The sequence below is a fragment of the Xenopus tropicalis genome, chromosome 8 (assembly GCF_000004195.4).
Source record: "Xenopus tropicalis strain Nigerian chromosome 8, UCB_Xtro_10.0, whole genome shotgun sequence".
Classification (NCBI taxonomy): Eukaryota; Metazoa; Chordata; class Amphibia; order Anura; family Pipidae; genus Xenopus; species Xenopus tropicalis.
This window is the reverse complement of record NC_030684.2, coordinates 3,577,082-3,593,994: the sequence shown is the minus strand read 5'-3', so window position 1 is coordinate 3,593,994 and position 16,913 is coordinate 3,577,082. Positions and strand designations below refer to the sequence as shown.

Genomic DNA, 16,913 nt, shown 5'->3' with positions numbered 1-16,913 from the left:
ATCCCCCAACTTGGCTATTTGCAACCATGACTGATTGGGTGCAGAGCTTCTTCCTCTTGGTGGCCGCCATCTTTTCCCATGCAGAGGAGACCTGCCCAGGTGAGTTACTCCCCTTGGCTCACAACAATGCTCCAACCAACAGCAGCGGCCATTGGGCAAGGTGTAGCTCCAACCTGGTACCCTTTTGATTTTTTTGGATTCCTTCATACTGGGGATCCCCAACCTTTTATACCCGTGAGCCACATTCAAATGGAAAAAGTGTTGAGGAGCAACACAAGCACGAAAAAAGTTCCTGGGGGTGCAAATAAGAGCTATAATTGGCTATTTGGTAGCCCCTATGTGGACTGGTAGCCTATAGAAGGAGCTGTTTGGCTTCAAAACTTGCCTCCAAACCAGAAATTCAAAAATAAGCACCTACTTTGAGGCCACTGGGAGCAACATCCAAGGGGTTGGGGAGCAACATGTTGCTCATGAACCACTGGTTGGGGATCACTGCCTTCATACCATAAGGCAATGACGGATACGGAAGGGGTTACAGATTCTGACCCATGGCTTGCTAGTTACATAGGGTTGAAAAAACACTGGAGTCCATCAAGTTCAACCCTTCCTATCAGAGTGATCAGAGTGAAGGTCCAATAACCAACCTTCTAATTCTAAAGCTTCTAACTCAATGATCTTCCCTTAGATGTGAAAGTCATTGGAGTGGGGGCTTCAGACAAGCTGACCATTCTGCGAGGATGTCCTGGGACCCCTGGAATACCGGGGCTACAAGGGCCCGCTGGTCCCACAGGAGCTAAAGGTAAGTGATATCATTATGAGTTTTTAAATATTAGGCTGATATTGTGATAAGTTTATCTCATACTGTGAGGAGCAAGTTCTTATTTATAAAGCCAATCTCCCCATAAAGTCCTTCATTTCATTATCACTTTGTATATATCCCATTGTTGGTTCAATTTCTTTGCTGGGTTACTCCCCACCGCCTCTGCTAGAAGGCTGTTCCCTCTATCTCTCCATCTTCTGCTGCAAATAATAGGTGTTTCCTCATCTTATAGTTTTCCTACCTCCAAGTTCTTGTTGGGTTCCCTGTTTCCAACTCTTCTTTCCTTAAGTTGTTTATTCCCATCATATCTATTGTCCTCTTCTAGGTGACAAAGGCGACCCAGGTGTTCCCCTTCCTGGAAGTGAGTATCTATTGCCTGCTGAATTGTCTCCTCTCTCACTAACTACTCTATGCACTGGGTCAACTATAGCGGGGTGACTGTTACCCCAATGTTTCTATATATCTGTAACCTTGTTATGGGCTAAGGGGGCCCAGCCTGAAGGCCAGTTAGGGGGGGATTTGGGGTGAGTGTTTATTTGTGCCCTGGGTACCCCTGGAACTATAGCGGGGTGACTGTTACCCCAATGTTTCTATATATCTGTAACCTTGTTATGGCTAAGGGGGCCCAGCCTGAAGGCCAGTTAGGGGGGGATTTGGGGTGAGTGCTTATTTGTGCCCTGGGTACCCCTGGAACTATAGCAGGGTGACTGTTACCCCAATGTTTCTATATATCTGTAACCTTGTTATGGGCTAAGGGGGCCCAGCCTGAAGGCCAGTTAGGGGGGGATTTGGGGTGAGTGCTTATTTGTGCCCTGGGTACCCCTGGAACTATAGCGGGGTGACTGTTACCCCAATGTTTCTATATATCTGTAACCTTGTTATGGGCTAAGGGGGCCCAGCCTGAAGGCCAGTTAGGGGGGGATTTGGGGTGCTTATTTGTGCCCTGGGTACCCCTGGAACTATAGCGGGGTGACTGTTACCCCCAATGTTTCTATATATCTGTAACCTTTTTATGGGCTAAGGGGCCCAGCCTGAAGGCCAGTTAGGGGGGATTTGGGGTGAGTGCTTATTTGTGCCCTGGGTACCCCTGGAACTATAGCGGGGTGACTGTTACCCCAATGTTTCTATATATCTGTAACCTTGTTATGGGCTAAGGGGGCCCAGCCTGAAGGCCAGTTAGGGGGGATTTGGGGTGAGTGCTTATTTGTGCCCTGGGTACCCCTGGAACTATAGCGGGGTGACTGTTACCCCAATGTTTCTATATATCTGTAACCTTGTTATGGGCTAAGAAAGTGGATTTAACAGAAAAGGAAATAAGGCAGCAAAAATGTCTCAATTAATTATTATTTTTGTCGTTTTATCAGCTACAAAGAACTGTAAGGAATGGTTGGACCAAGGATCATCCATCACTGGTTGGTACCCTATTTACACCCCCACTGGGCGGCGCCTCCTTGTGTTCTGTGATATGGAAACAGATGGAGGGGGATGGACAGTAAGTTGGGGAGTGGATTGTAAAGTTAAAAAATGGAAAATTCAATACCAACTTACCGGAATTTTCATTTCCTGGCTATCCATGGCAGCATTCACTCATGGGTTTACTCCACCCGCTGATAGCTGATAGGACAGAATTAAAAATAATTAGACAATCACTCCAGATACCACACCTATATATAGATCCACCCCTTCCTCTCAAGAGTGTCTTTGTATCTTAGCAATTATATTCAAAAATGGGGTGGGAAAGCGTGAATGCTGCCATGGATAGCCAGGAAATGAAAATTCCGGTAAGTTGGTATTGAATTTTCCATTTTCCCTGGCTATCCATGTCAGCATTCACTCATGGGTTAATACCATAGCAGTCAAATGGGAGGGCTTTTTTTTTTTTTTTTTTTAAACGAGCACTTTTAATACTCCAAGAATAAATGAGCCAGAAGTCATGCTAGAGCTCCCCATTTATATAAGACCTTGTGTCATCTGCCAAGTCCTGAGGCATAGTTTGTAGAATACAGACCTCAATAGTGAAATGAAAGCTTTACATTACCTGTACCCAACTGTGCATAGCGCAAATGCGCTGCTGAGAAATAGCACCTTACACAGAGGTTTGGCTATGCTGTACAGCATTTGCACCAATCATATTCAAATACTGCAACTGTGCTGAAAATTGAAATCAAAATGTTAAATTTTTGAAATCTTCATATTGCCTGAACCAAGTTAATTGCAAAAGGTCTAACGAATATATGGAAAACTGCTTAATATTTTGGAGTTGATAGAACACAACAAAAGTCTGCATTAATATACATATGCACAAATGACTTCAGTGTTTCTGTGCCACAGGATGGTAACCAGAAAGTTTTTTTTTTTTTTTTTTAAATATTGAACTGCAAGTCAGCCCTTTAGTAACAGCATTGAGACCAAGGTTGCAGCACCAAAGCCGAAACCCACATCTACTAAACAGTCAGCCCCTTTATCTCCATATTTCCTCTGGAGCTGATCCAAACAATTGTAACCTTCTATGAACATTAAACTAGAGATGGTATGACAAAAAATAACCTAAGACAAAATGCTTACCTTATACTATAAAAATCAAACATTTCAGCTAGTGATAAACTCACCCAAACTACCAGTACTGGCTTTGTATACCTTTGTACTGTAGTAAAATATAAACTGTATACCAGTGATCCCCAACCAGTGGCTCAGGGGCAACATGTTGCTCCTACCCCTTCAGATGTCACTTCCAGTGGCCTCAAAGCATGTTTTTTTTTTTTTTTTTAAACTTTTTTCTTTACTTAAATTTCTAGTTAGGAGCCAAGCTCTGATTGCATAAAAACCCAGTGTAATTGCCAAACAGACTTCTGTAGGCTTTCAGTCCACATAGAGGCTATCAAATAGCCAATTATAGCTCTCATTGGCACCTCCAGGAACCTTGTTTCATGCTTGTGTTGCTCTCCACAACTTTTTTTTTCATTTTAATGCAGTCCATGGGTATAAAAGGTTAGGGATCCCTGCTTTATACCTAAATTGAATGTAGTGGTTACGAATAGTCTCTATCCCTGCAATGAGAATATATTGATGTTAGTAATAAAGTACTGCAACAACTTGCAACTAAACCGGATTAGTAACGTAGTGGAACTTAATACCCAGGAAGAGTAGTAAAGAAAAAGTATTATCACACATCAAAAGTGCCTATTATAGCCGGCTCTGAAAGAACACACTGCAGTATTAATCCAATGAAAGAAAACCCAGTATAAGCATTTAGTAATGCTAAAATATGCAGTTGGTGAGAGCACAAACCTAGTAATGTCCAAAGTTAGGTAAGGTTTTAAATTTTTTTTTTTTTTTCTCTTTCTAATGATCTGACAATGAACTGAATATAGAATATATTCAATATCTGGTTTATTAGAGATAGTAATAAAATTTCCTGGTCATCCCCAGGCAGCATGAAAAAACACAAATGGGTAGGCTCCCCTGTCAGTATGCAGAAGAAAACACACCTCCTTATTAAGTTTAAATACCTCCCCCCAATGGCACCTCCCTGTCTTTGTTTTCTTCTGTCAGTAACACAGAGCAGGTCACACTCACAGGTCCGTTAGGATCAGATTACCGGGTGCAGTTTTTTGGCAGTGTCTCTCCACCCGAAGCCCTGCCGTTATCAGCTGCGGCTGTGTGAGCAGGGAACCTCTGCGGCAGGTTTCTATGCCTTTTTGGCTCCGTCCAGCGCTACTGCGCTCCCTTCATGCCGGCTACCCGGAAGTGACGTCATCGGGGTGCGCGCGAGGTTTAAAAAACCTCAGTGTGTTGGCAGATCCTGCCCTTAGTAGCGGTTCTTGGCGTTTCTTCGGCGTTCTGCGAGGAAACATGGATCCAGCTGCCCCTAAACGTGCCGCCTCTCGTATGCCTGGGTGAGTGTTGATCTGCTTCAGTTTTTTTCCCCCCTGGGTTTTTTTCTACTAACTGCGAAAAGAACTGCCAAATCTACTTAGTATTATTTTTTTCCATGTGTGCATTAGTGATTCTGCCCCTGTTGAAGAACCTTCTTCTAAAAGGGACAAGCATCACAGTAAGGAGAGCAAATCCAGTACCAGGACTTGTAAGGCTTGTGATAGTCCTGCAATCAAGAATAAGAAGTTATGTCAGGCCTGTTTTGATGATTATGCTGCCAGAGACCTTACTGATCTTTCTGCCACTCCTGCTATGGTTCATGATACTTGTCTGGATAAACCTTCCACTTCTTCTAGCATGCCGGTAGATCAATCTACCATTATGAAATGGATTAAACAAGCCGTATCTGAAACTGTTAACGTTTCTATTAATAAAGCCCCTGTTGCCTCCCAGGTCCTGATGTCTTCAGAGGATGAGGGTGAATGTTCTTGGTCTGAGGAGGAGAGTCAGGAGGATATTCAGTGTTTTGAGGCTAGATTCATCCCTTCTTTAATTAAGGCGGTCAGGCGGACCTTAAGTTTGGAAATTCCGCAGGCGGAGACAGCATCTACTTCCCTCTTTACTAAGAGGAAGAAGCCTTCTTTTCCCATTCACCCAGAGATCAAGGAGCTGATTAATCAGGAGTGGAGTAAAGGCTCAAAAAAGTCGCCTGTGGAAGCTAAGTTTGCACAATTGTACCCCTTTGCAGCGGAGGATTCTGAGGTTTGGGAGAATACTCCCACAGTTGATGCTCCAGTTGCCCGCCTGTCCAAAAAGACCGCTCTCCCTATAGATGACATCTCGGCGTTGAAACATCCGATGGATAGGAGATTGGAGACGGAGTTGAAGAAAGCATATTTGACAGCAGGGGCAGCCTGCAAGCCGGCGGTTTCAGTTGTGTCGGTAGCCAAGGCTATGTCTATCTGGGCAGAGAATATTGAGCAAGCAATTTTGGAAGATTCTCCCAAAGACAAGCTAGCTGAGGCACTATTAGATCTCAAGAAAGTGGCAGATTTCTGTCTAGAGGCATCAGTGGATCTTTCTAAGCTGGCTGCCCGGAATATGATGTATGTTATTGCCGCTCGTCGCGCCTTGTGGCTGCGTGTTTGGTATGCTGATACAGCCTCAAAGAATACTCTCTGTAGATTGCCATATGAAGGGAAACGTCTTTTCGGAAAGAATTTGGATGAGATCATCTCTAAGTCAACAGGAGGTAAAAGTACCTTTTTGCCTCAAACAAGACGTTTTCAAGAACCTAAGAAGCAGTTAGATAGATACCCTTATAGGCGTAGGGAAGAAGCTAGATCCTACAGGCCTGGTAAGGAGTCTAGGGCTCCATGGCGCACCGGTCGCTCTGCCTTTTTTCGTTCCAACAAACCTAAAGTCTCCAGATCCCCCAAGCATCAACCTAAGCCCCAATGAGATGAGGCCGGTCCAGTCGTCTGTGGGTGCGAGATTATTGAAGTTTCAGCAGGTCTGGGCCGAAGACATAAAAGACGAATGGGTACTTTCAATTATTTCAAGGGGGTATCGTCTGGAGTTTACAAGGAAACCTGTAAGAAATCATTTTGTGGCTACAAAAGCAAAGCCAGAAAACCATTTAATCCTGCAGGATTACATTTCGCAGTTGCTGATAAAGGAGGCAGTTCAACCGGTTCCCCCAGAGCAAAGGGGGCAAGGATTCTACTCACCTCTGTTTCTAGTAACAAAGGCATCGGGAGAGTTGCGACCGATTTTAGATTTAAGGGAGTTAAACGAATTCATAAAGCCTCAGCGTTTCAAGATGGAATGCCTGAGCCTGATAAAGGCAGCGGTGCAACCAGGAGATTGGCTGGCATCCCTAGACTTAAAGGATGCCTACTTACACGTTCCAGTGGCAGTGGAGCATCAAAAATATCTCAGGTTTGCATGGAAGAACCAGCACCTGCAGTTCCGGTGTCTGCCGTTCGGGCTCTCTACATCCCCAAGAACATTTACGAAGGTCTTGGTTGTCCTAATAGCGAAATTGAGAAAGGAGGGCATAGAAATCTACCATTATTTGGACGATCTGCTCGTAGTAGCAAGGAGCAGGTCGATACTCCTTCATCATGTAGCACAAGTCAGGAAGATCTTAGAAGGCTATGGATGGATCATAAACGAGGGCAAGAGCCAACCGGAGCCTTCCCAGACCATCATTTACCTAGGTGCCTTCTTCAATACGAAGATAGGGATGGTTTCTCTTCCCCATCACAAGATCATGTCGATTTCAGCAAAGACCAAGCAGTTGATGTCTTGTCAGAGTCTCCCAGCCAGGGAGTTTATGGCCTTGTTGGGTCTGTTAACATCCACCATAGGCCTGGTAAAGTGGGCGAGGTGGAAGATGAGAATCATCCAGAGATGTTTTCTCTCCCAATGGAGAGCGGAGTCTCAGGACTGGTCGCAGATTATTCTTCTTTCTCGGAAGATGAAAGTACAGCTTCGTTGGTGGCAGAAACCAGACAATCTTCGCCAGGGTTATCCATTGGCAGAACCCAACTGGGTGGAAGTATTTTCGGACGCATCAGGTCAAGGCTGGGGAGCTCATACAATGGAAGTGTTAGTCCAGGGTTCATGGAATTCAGATCTATCCCATCTCCCCTCGAATGTGTTGGAGCTGAGGGCAATTATGGAGGCCCTGAAGCACCTCAGGCCATATTTGTGGGGTACTGCTGTGAAGATAAGGTCAGACAACATGTCGGCGGTTTCCTACATCAGAAAGCAAGGTGGGACAGGCAGTACCAGGCTGATGAAAGAGGTCAAGCCAATCATGGATTGGGCTCAAACCTACCTAGTGGATATTACAGCAGTTCACATAGCTGGAGTCAAGAATCATCAAGCGGATGCCTTGAGCAGGATCTTAATAGACAGAGGGGAGTGGGAACTGAAGAAGGAAATTTTCAGTTGGATAACCTCCAGATGGGGCACCCCATGGATAGATTTAATGGCCTCGGAGAGGAACCACAAAATCAGTCGTTTCTTCTCCAGAATCCCATCCCCTCGGGCGATGGGGACGGATGCATTCTCACAGAACTGGGAGAGCCTTTGGGCCTATGTGTTTCCTCCGTTCCCTCTGATCTTCAGAGTGTTGAGGAAGATTCTAGTATCCCACATGAATGTGATAGCAATAATCCCGAACTGGTCTCGCAGACCATGGTACCCGTTACTCAAACGTCTTTCAATCCAGAAACCTCTGACATTGCCTCTAGTGGAGGATCTGATAAGTCAAGGCCCTTATCTTCATCCGAACCTTTCCAAGCTCAACTTGGCGGCTTGGAGATTGAAAAGTCCAGATTAAGATCACAAGGCTGTTCTGATCAGGTCATACAAACCCTAGTCCATTCAAGGAAACGATGTACAGTCAACACATACGACAGGATCTGGGATCGATTTGTCTCCTGGGCGCAGGAGAAAGGCTATGATCCTTTGAATCCCTCAACACCAATCATTCTGGATTTTCTTCAATCCGGTTTGGACTGTGGCTTGAGTATAAGTTCACTGAAGGTACAAGTTTCAGCTTTGTCCGCAGTTCTAGGGAAGAGATGGGCTGAGGAGCCATTGATTGAACAGTTTTTCAAAGCGGTATTAAGAATTAACCCGCCAGTCAGAAAATCAGCCCCACCATGGGACTTACCATTGGTCCTCAAAGCTTTATCTTCTCCACCCTTCGAGCCAGTTGATCAGATCTCATTATGGTATCTATCCCTTAAGACTATCCTTCTCGTGGCTCTGACTTCTGCCAGGAGAATTTGTGAGTTGCAAGCCTTGTCAGTGGAACAACCATATACTGTTTTTCACGAAGGAAAAGTTGTCTTGAGACCTGTGCCTTCCTTTTTACCAAAAGTTGTTTCAAAATTCCATTTGGATGAACCTATTATTTTACCTGCCTTTCCAACAGATGGCGAACCAGGTGCTCTGGATGTGAAGAGAACCTTGGAAATATATATTAAAAGAACAGAACCTTTTAGGAAGTCTGAAAGGCTGTTTATAATTCCTGCCGGAGCAAGAAAAGGAGAAGCAGCTTCCAGGAGCACCCTAAGTAGCTGGATAGTTAAAGCTATCGTAGGAGCCTATAAGGAACAGGGCAGATCATCACCTAAAGGTATCAGGGCGCATTCCACCAGAAGTGTCGCGGCCTCTTGGGCAGTGGAGGCAGGTGTGTCGTCAGAGTCCGTGTGCAGAGCTGCTACTTGGGCATCTTCAAATACATTTATTAAGCATTACAAGCTAGATTTAATTTCTTCGGCTGAAACCCAGTTTGGGCGTTCAGTCTTGTCCGCACTTAGAAAATAAATTACACGCATCAGGTTTTGTCTCCCTCCCTTGTTTATTGCTATGGTATTTACCCATTTGTGTTTTTTCATGCTGCCTGGGGATGACCAGGAAAGGAGAAAATTGTTTCATACTTACCGTAATTTTCCTTTCCTGGTCATCCCCACGGCAGCATGCCCACCCTATTAACCTTTCTGCTTTATTTTACAGCTTGAAAACTAAGACAGGGAGGTGCCATTGGGGGGAGGTATTTAAACTTAATAAGGAGGTGTGTTTTCTTCTGCATACTGACAGGGGAGCCTACCCCATTTGTGTTTTTTCATGCTGCCGTGGGGATGACCAGGAAAGGAAAATTACGGTAAGTATGAAACAATTTTCTCCTATCTACATATTTAACTAAAATGAAACATCTTCTAATGTGAAAACTGAAAAGTTAACTGTTATTATACACCAACTCTCAGTATCATAGGATCATTTTTCCTAACTGAAAAAGAATATTCATAAAACTTGGTGTGCAAAAAATAGTATTTTAATCAAGAGCATATTCTGTTGACATGGTCAGACTAGAGCCACACGACCATATCTCGCACAGCAGTTCTTGGCATCCATAAAACTGTCACAAAACAATCCCCCAGGAGGCCCCATCCTGTCCTTCTAGGCCCCCCAACTGGGCACAACTGTATTCCAGTTTTGTTATGCATTCCCTATACTGCGCCACTACACCTGGCGCTTTACAGAGATGGTTCGTCTTGTATATCACCAGGAAACTAATTTCCCGAGCAACTTCAGAATTGTAAAATAGATTCCTCCAGCCTGTTGTAATGTACAGAGAACAGTACCCAAGATGAATTTATACACACAATGTTAATATCTAGAAAATTGGAGCAGTATAGTAACATCAGGACCAATGGGTTATAAGCGCCTTGGACCAAGAACCTCATTCCAACTGATTACAGTTTTGTTCTCACTGCCTAATCCATAAAACATACCCCTGTTTAAGTACAGTGTACATTTGAGGTGCTATATAAATATACATACATCTGCAGTGACAATATAAATAGTCTAACCTGTGGACCTACATATGGGGAGTCTAATCAGCACTGGAGAAAAACATCAGCGGTTGCCTACAACAACCAACCAGCAAACAGATTAAAATGGTAAGCTGTAAAGCAAAGATCTGATTGGTCCTCATATGCAACCCTAGTGGCAATGCCCAACTCCAGTGCCCACAAACACCCCCCTATATTTCACTTAAGCAGAGGCTATGGATAATAATAAAAACTTACCAAGAAACATGGTATCAACATTTAGAAATAGAAACACAGCAATACTACAATGTAGTGAGAAAGATTACTAGATTATCTAGAAATGGCTAATGATGCCCGGTATACCCAACAGATATAGCCTTACAATGCTACTTATAGTATTACCCATACTATAATGGAAATAGCCTAGCTTTATTGTAGTACTTACCGTGCATTGATGCCGTAGCCTTACCCTGAACAGGACAGAGACAACAAGTTACTCTGAACCCATCAGATACATAGTATCTTGCCTGAATTAATACATAGAACCTAGCAGAGGCATAAAACTGCCTTTAACCAGTATTTGTGCAGTAATATACGGAAGTATAGTAATTTATCTACCTAGGAACAGAAATTTATAAAACATTAGAGCTAGAGTAACGTTTACCTACAGTAACAGTATTAAATAGCAGAGGCGCAGTCATGCTAACTTACCATAATACTAATAAAATGAATACAGCAAGCAGGTTTCCTGAGCAATAATACAGCATTAATATCCTAAAAATAGATATAGCATGGTGATGCTAGCTTGCAACAACACAAAAATAATGAGAATACTAAATATAGTATCACCAAGTTATAATAATAATAATAAAAATGTTAATATACTGCAAAAAGCAGAATTTGGTAATTTCGCTGGCTCCCTTTAAAACATACAGTATTAATACACTGTGATAGTAGAAACATAACGAGCAGAGCCAGGCGGATGAACTTTAATATGGAAACATGTTGTAATTAATTTTCTGTATTGGATATAGCTGAATGTGGCATAGTAATGCTACTTGCAATACTACATACCGAGCATAGGAGAACCACTGCTTCGTAACTCTTTCACAGCCACCATGTTAATTCATTAAATATAACAAAGGCTTATAATTTTGACCTGCAAAAATAGATTAATATATGACATTGCAGAAGTACAGCCTAGTAATATTAACTATCATGAATATAGCAAATAATTCTGAACCTTTATTTGCAGTGATGTAGTATTAATCCACTGAACACTGCATAATATATAAATTTGCCATAGCATAGTATTAATATCCTAAAAATAATGGATACTTGCAATACTACAGTATTAATATGCCAAACAACACAGTGGATACATAGCTCAGTATGTTAACTAGCAATAACAGTATTAATATACTGAACAAAGCAACAACATAGTACAGAATGTACATTTACAACACCACAGTGTTAGTATACTAAACATAGCAAAGGCATGGCATAGAGCAGACTACGAAAATAGTCATATGCTATTAAAATTCATCTTAGTAGACAGTCCTTGTCCTTAGCAGGATGTTTTTTGTTTTGTTTTTTTTTTTTTTAAATTTGCGTGTAAGATTCAACTACCAGAAATAGTAGGTGTTACCAACAGCAAATGTGAGTCTGGCCACAGACTAATAAGAACAGTCACACAGTCAGTAGTATAGCAGAAGGTTTGACCTTTCCAATCCCACAGACTTCAGGTGGATGCAATGAAGCCATAGCTAGCTGAGCTAATCAGGCTATTAGAAGCTTTTTTCTTTGAGGGGAATGGCATAAACATAACTTACCTGATTCCCCAATCCTTGCTCTCTTTTCTACCATTGCACTTACCAAAAGGCTTACCTACAACCTTAGTTTGGCAGCATTTTAGGGCTTTGCATTTGCAAGGATCACCGGCCAGAAAGAAAATCAGCAAAACTGCTGATGAGAAAAAAGCAAATAAAAGACAAATAAAAGGTAAGGAAAACAAGATGCCAGTGATCTGCCCTGTAACAACCCTTTTAAAAAGGGAAGTAGTAATTGCCACTGCTACCTGCCCCGCCATAATGCTGTAGGCATACATGGTATCTCAATGCAAGTGGTCACTTTTAGTCCCCAGCTGCCTAACAGGGACAGCCAGGATAGCAAGTGTGTCACTGTGCATACCTCCATGGCTCTTCAGAGAAAGAGAGGCTGAACTTTCCCTGGTTTGGGTACCATACACTGGGACCAGGTAAGCCTAAAAGAAAAATTCTAACCTGAAAACAGGCATGCCCCATCAGCTTCAGAGGACAGAAAAAAGACACTCTTGAGAGGAAGGGGTGGATCTATATATAGGTGTGGTATCTGGAGTGATTGTCTAATTATTTTTAATTCTGTCCTATCAGCTATCAGCGGGTGGAGTAAACCCATGAGTGAATGCTGCCATGGATAGCCAGGGAAAATAGCCTCTGGGAAGGGACTGGGGCTGTGGGATAGCAGGTATAGTAGGGAGAGATGGTGCCTATAGTAGCAGTGGGGGGATAATAGCCTCTGGGAAGGGGGTGTGGCTGTGGGATAGCAGGTATAGTAGGGAGAGATGGTGCCTATAGTAGCAGTGGGGGGATAATAGCCTCTGGGAAGGGACTGGGGCTGTGGGATAGCAGGTATAGTAGGGAGAGATGGTGCCTATAGTAGCAGTGGGATAATAGCCTCTGGGAAGGGACTGGGGCTGTGGGATAGCAGGTATAGTAGGGAGAGATGGTGCCTATAGTAACAGTGGGGGGATAATAGCCTCTGGGAAGGGACTGGGGCTGTGGGATAGCAGGTATAGTAGGGAGAGATGGTGCCTATAGTAGCAGTGGGGGGATAATAGCCCTGGGAAGGGACTGGGGCTGTGGGATAGCAGGTATAGTAGGGAGAGATGGTGCCTATAGTAGCAGTGGGGGATAATAGCCTCTGGGAAGGGACTGGGGCTGTGGGAAAGCAGGTATAGTAGGGAGAGATGGTGCCTATAGTAGCAGTGGGGGGGTAATAGCCTCTGGGAAGGGACTGGGGCTGTGGGATAGCAGGTATAGTAGGGAGAGATGGTGCCTATAGTAGCAGTGGGGGGATAATAGCCTCTGGGAAGGGACTGGGGCTGTGGGATAGCAGGTATAGTAGGGAGAGATGGTGCCTATAGTAGCAGTGGGGGATAATAGCCTCTGGGAAGGGACTGGGCTGTGGGATAGCAGGTATAGTAGGGAGAGATGGTGCCTATAGTAGCAGTGGGATAATAGCCTCTGGGAAGGGACTGGGGCTGTGGGATAGCAGGTATAGTAGGGAGAGATGGTGCCTATAGTAGCAGTGGGGGATAATAGCCTCTGGGAAGGGACTGGGGCTGTGGGAAAGCAGGTATAGTAGGGAGAGATGGTGCCTATAGTAGCAGTGGGGGGGTAATAGCCTCTGGGAAGGACTGGGGCTGTGGGATAGCAGGTTATAGTAGGGAGAGATGGTGCCTTATAGTAGCAGTGGGGGATAATAGCCTCTGGGAAGGGACTGGGGCTGTGGGATAGCAGGTATAGTAGGGAGAGATGGTGCCTATAGTAGCAGTGGGGGGATAATAGCCCTCTGGGAAGGGACTGGGGCTGTGGGATAGCAGGTATAGTAGGGAGAGATGGTGCCTATAGTAGCAGTGGGGATAATAGCCTCTGGGAAGGGACTGGGGCTGTGGGATAGCAGGTATAGTAGGGAGAGATGGTGCCTATAGTAGCAGTGGGGGATAATAGCCTCTGGGAAGGGACTGGGGCTGTGGGATAGCAGGTATAGTAGGGAGAGATGGTGGATATAGTAGCAGTGGGGGGATAATAGCCTCTGGGAAGGGACTGGGGCTGTGGGATAGCAGGTATAGTAGGGAGAGATGGTGCTATAGTAGCAGTGGGGGGATAATAGCCTCTGGGAAGGGACTGGGGCTGTGGGATAGCAGGTATAGTAGGGAGAGATGGTGCCTATAGTAGCAGTGGGGGGATAATAGCCTCTGGGAAGGGACTGGGGCTGTGGGATAGCAGGTATAGTAGGGAGAGATGGTGCCTATAGTAGCAGTGGGGGGATAATAGCCTCTGGGAAGGGACTGGGGCTGTGGGATAGCAGGTATAGTAGGGAGAGATGGTGCCTATAGTAGCAGTGGGGGGATAATAGCCTCTGGGAAGGGACTGGGACTGTGGGATAGCAGGTATAGTAGGGAGAGATGGTGGATATAGTAGCAGTGGGATAACCAATATTATTTTCCCCAGCTGCACAGAACTGTAAGGAATGGTTGGATCAGGGAGGTACAATCAGCGGTTGGTACACTATTTACACCCCCTATGGGCTCCCTCTCTCTGTGCTCTGTGATATGGAAACCGATGGAGGAGGATGGATAGTAAGTTGAGAAACTGTGTTGGTCTTTAATAACTAATGGATATTGGAATCTCTATTATTCCCCCCCCCCCCCCCCCCAGGTGTTTCAGAGACGAGCAGACGGCTCGGTGGATTTTTATCGAGACTGGAATTCATACAAGAGAGGGTTCGGGCGCAAAGAGAGTGAATTTTGGTTGGGGAACGATAATCTCCATCTCCTCACAGCAACAGGTGAGACCTCTATTTCCTTCTATTTGGGACCTGAGCTTCATAGCTGTTCTCTGACCCCTGGATAATTTATTTTTCAATACCCAGTTGTCATGTGGTCTGGGTCTGATGGTGACATCACTTGGGGGTGGTGTGATGACATCATAGGGCAGGAGAATGGATCAGGTGGGGCAGGCTGGGTGGATAGATGGGTGGGGCAGAGGTGGTCTTGTGCTTACAACCCTACTCTCTTTATGAGTTGGACTTAACATATCTGTATATATGGGTTAATTATTTTGTCTTCAAAATGGATGTGGGGGGTCAAAACATAACATTATATATCACAAAATAGTAATTGACACCCCCATAGGAGGTGTATTTCCTGCTGCTCACGTGAGACTTCCTGTCTGAGAGAAATACAGCAGCCCAATCTTACTTTATGGCAGGGATTGCAGATATATAAAATTATTTTTCAATGTTGTCTCATTCAGGGAATTTCCAGCTCCGGGTGGACCTGACGGATTTCAGTGAGCAGCGCACTTACGCCGCATACAGCAACTTCCGTATCGCTGGGGAGGCCCAGAACTACACCCTGAGTCTGGGGGGTTTCACGGGAGGAGACGCAGGTACAAATATCCCCCCTGAATGTGAGGGATCTGGGCTGCAGAACAAAACAGTTCAAAGATAGAGATATCTCTGTTATCTCTGGAGGAGACTTGGTGATATCCAAGGAAGAGAAAACTTAATGCTATTATTTTGTTGCGCGGCTAATATTTTGTCGCCCACGGCTATTATTTTGTCGCGCGGCTTTTATTTTGTCGCCCGTGGCTATTATTTTGTCGCACGTCTATCCTTTTGTCACCCGTGGCTATTATTTTGTCGCCCACGGCTAATATTTTGTCACCCCCCGGCTTTTATTTTGTCGCCCCCCGGCTATTATTTTGTTGCGCGGCTATTATTTCGTCGCCCGCGGCTATTATTTTGTCGCACGTGGCTATTATTTTGTCACCCACGGCTATTATTTTGTCGCACAGCTATTCTTTTGTCGCCCGTAGCTATTATTTCGTCGCCCGCAGCTATTATTTTGTCGCATGTCTATTCTTTTGTCGTCCGTTGCTATTATATTTTGTCGCCCGCGGCTATTATTTTGTCGCACGGCTATTCTTTTGTCACCCGTGGCTATTATTTCGTCACGCGGCTATTATGTTGACATCAGCGACTATTCTTTTTTGACGCTGTCGATAATTTTTGGACGTGCGGCAAATTTTTTCATCGATTTCGCGAAACAATCCGCCAATGGCAAAACGTGGAAATTCGCCACAAATCCATGCCTGCCGAAACATTTCGCCCATCACTACATATAACTTTCTTTATAAAAACCTACTAGGACATGCATCGCTGAACAATTTTGCAATGTAGAAAAGTACCAAGTGGTAAAAAAAAACAAGTCCCTGACCCTCAGAGCTTTCAGTCTAAGTGGGTGGATAACATACAGGCACAAACAGGGGGGCAATGTGCACAAAGGTTTGGGCATTGGCCCTTATATTCCAGGACCGGGCAGGTCACGTTCTAGTGCTCCAAATGTGGGATCTGAAGGTTTTAGATGAGAGGCGGCAGTGAGTAAGAGGTGGCCATAGGGATGTATGGAGGAAAAAGCGGCAGTTGCATTAATATGGTTAGAGAAGGATTGGTTTTGGTCAAAGATAATCCCCAGACAACGAGCCAACATCAACAGGGTTAATGGTCATGGCATGTGTAGTAATAGTGGAAGGGGGAGAAGGTCCTGGTTTGGGGGGGCAGACTATGAGATCTTCTCAGTTTGAGGGGGTGTTGGTTTATCCAGGAGGGGAAATAAAGAGTCTAATGATGTCTGTATCCTTTTAAATGGAATAACCCATCCTCTCTCACGCAGGGGACTCCCTATCCGGGCACAACGGCTACTCCTTCAGCTCCAAAGACAGAGACAATGACGTTCACCTCACGGGCAGCTGCGCCCAAAGCTACAAAGGCGGCTGGTGGTACTCAAAGTGCCACGGGTCCAACCTGAACGGACTCTACCTGGGCGGGAATCACACCAGCTACGCCAACGGGGTTAATTGGAGCGCAGGAAAGGGTTACCATTACTCCTACAAGGTGTCGGAGATGAAGTTTCGCCCCCAGCCGTAAGGAAGGGTGGTGACTTGATGACAAACAGCAGCCATTGGGTGGAACCGACCCAATAGAACTTTATAACCAGCTGCTTCTTCACAATTACAAAATAAATACCTTTTCTCAAA

The 16,913-nt window shown here is 44.7% G+C and overlaps 1 protein-coding gene across 1 annotated transcript; it reads left to right on the top strand.

Annotated features, from left to right (window-relative positions):
- Positions 1-16,913, top strand: LOC100495637 (ficolin-1-A-like). The gene is made up of 7 exons (XM_004917538.3): positions 1-99; positions 686-799; positions 1,146-1,181; positions 2,185-2,312; positions 14,532-14,661; positions 15,129-15,263; positions 16,550-16,913. The coding sequence occupies exons 1-7, from the start codon at positions 27-29 to the stop codon at positions 16,801-16,803; spliced, it is 870 nt and encodes a 289-aa protein (XP_004917595.2). The 5' UTR covers positions 1-26; the 3' UTR covers positions 16,804-16,913.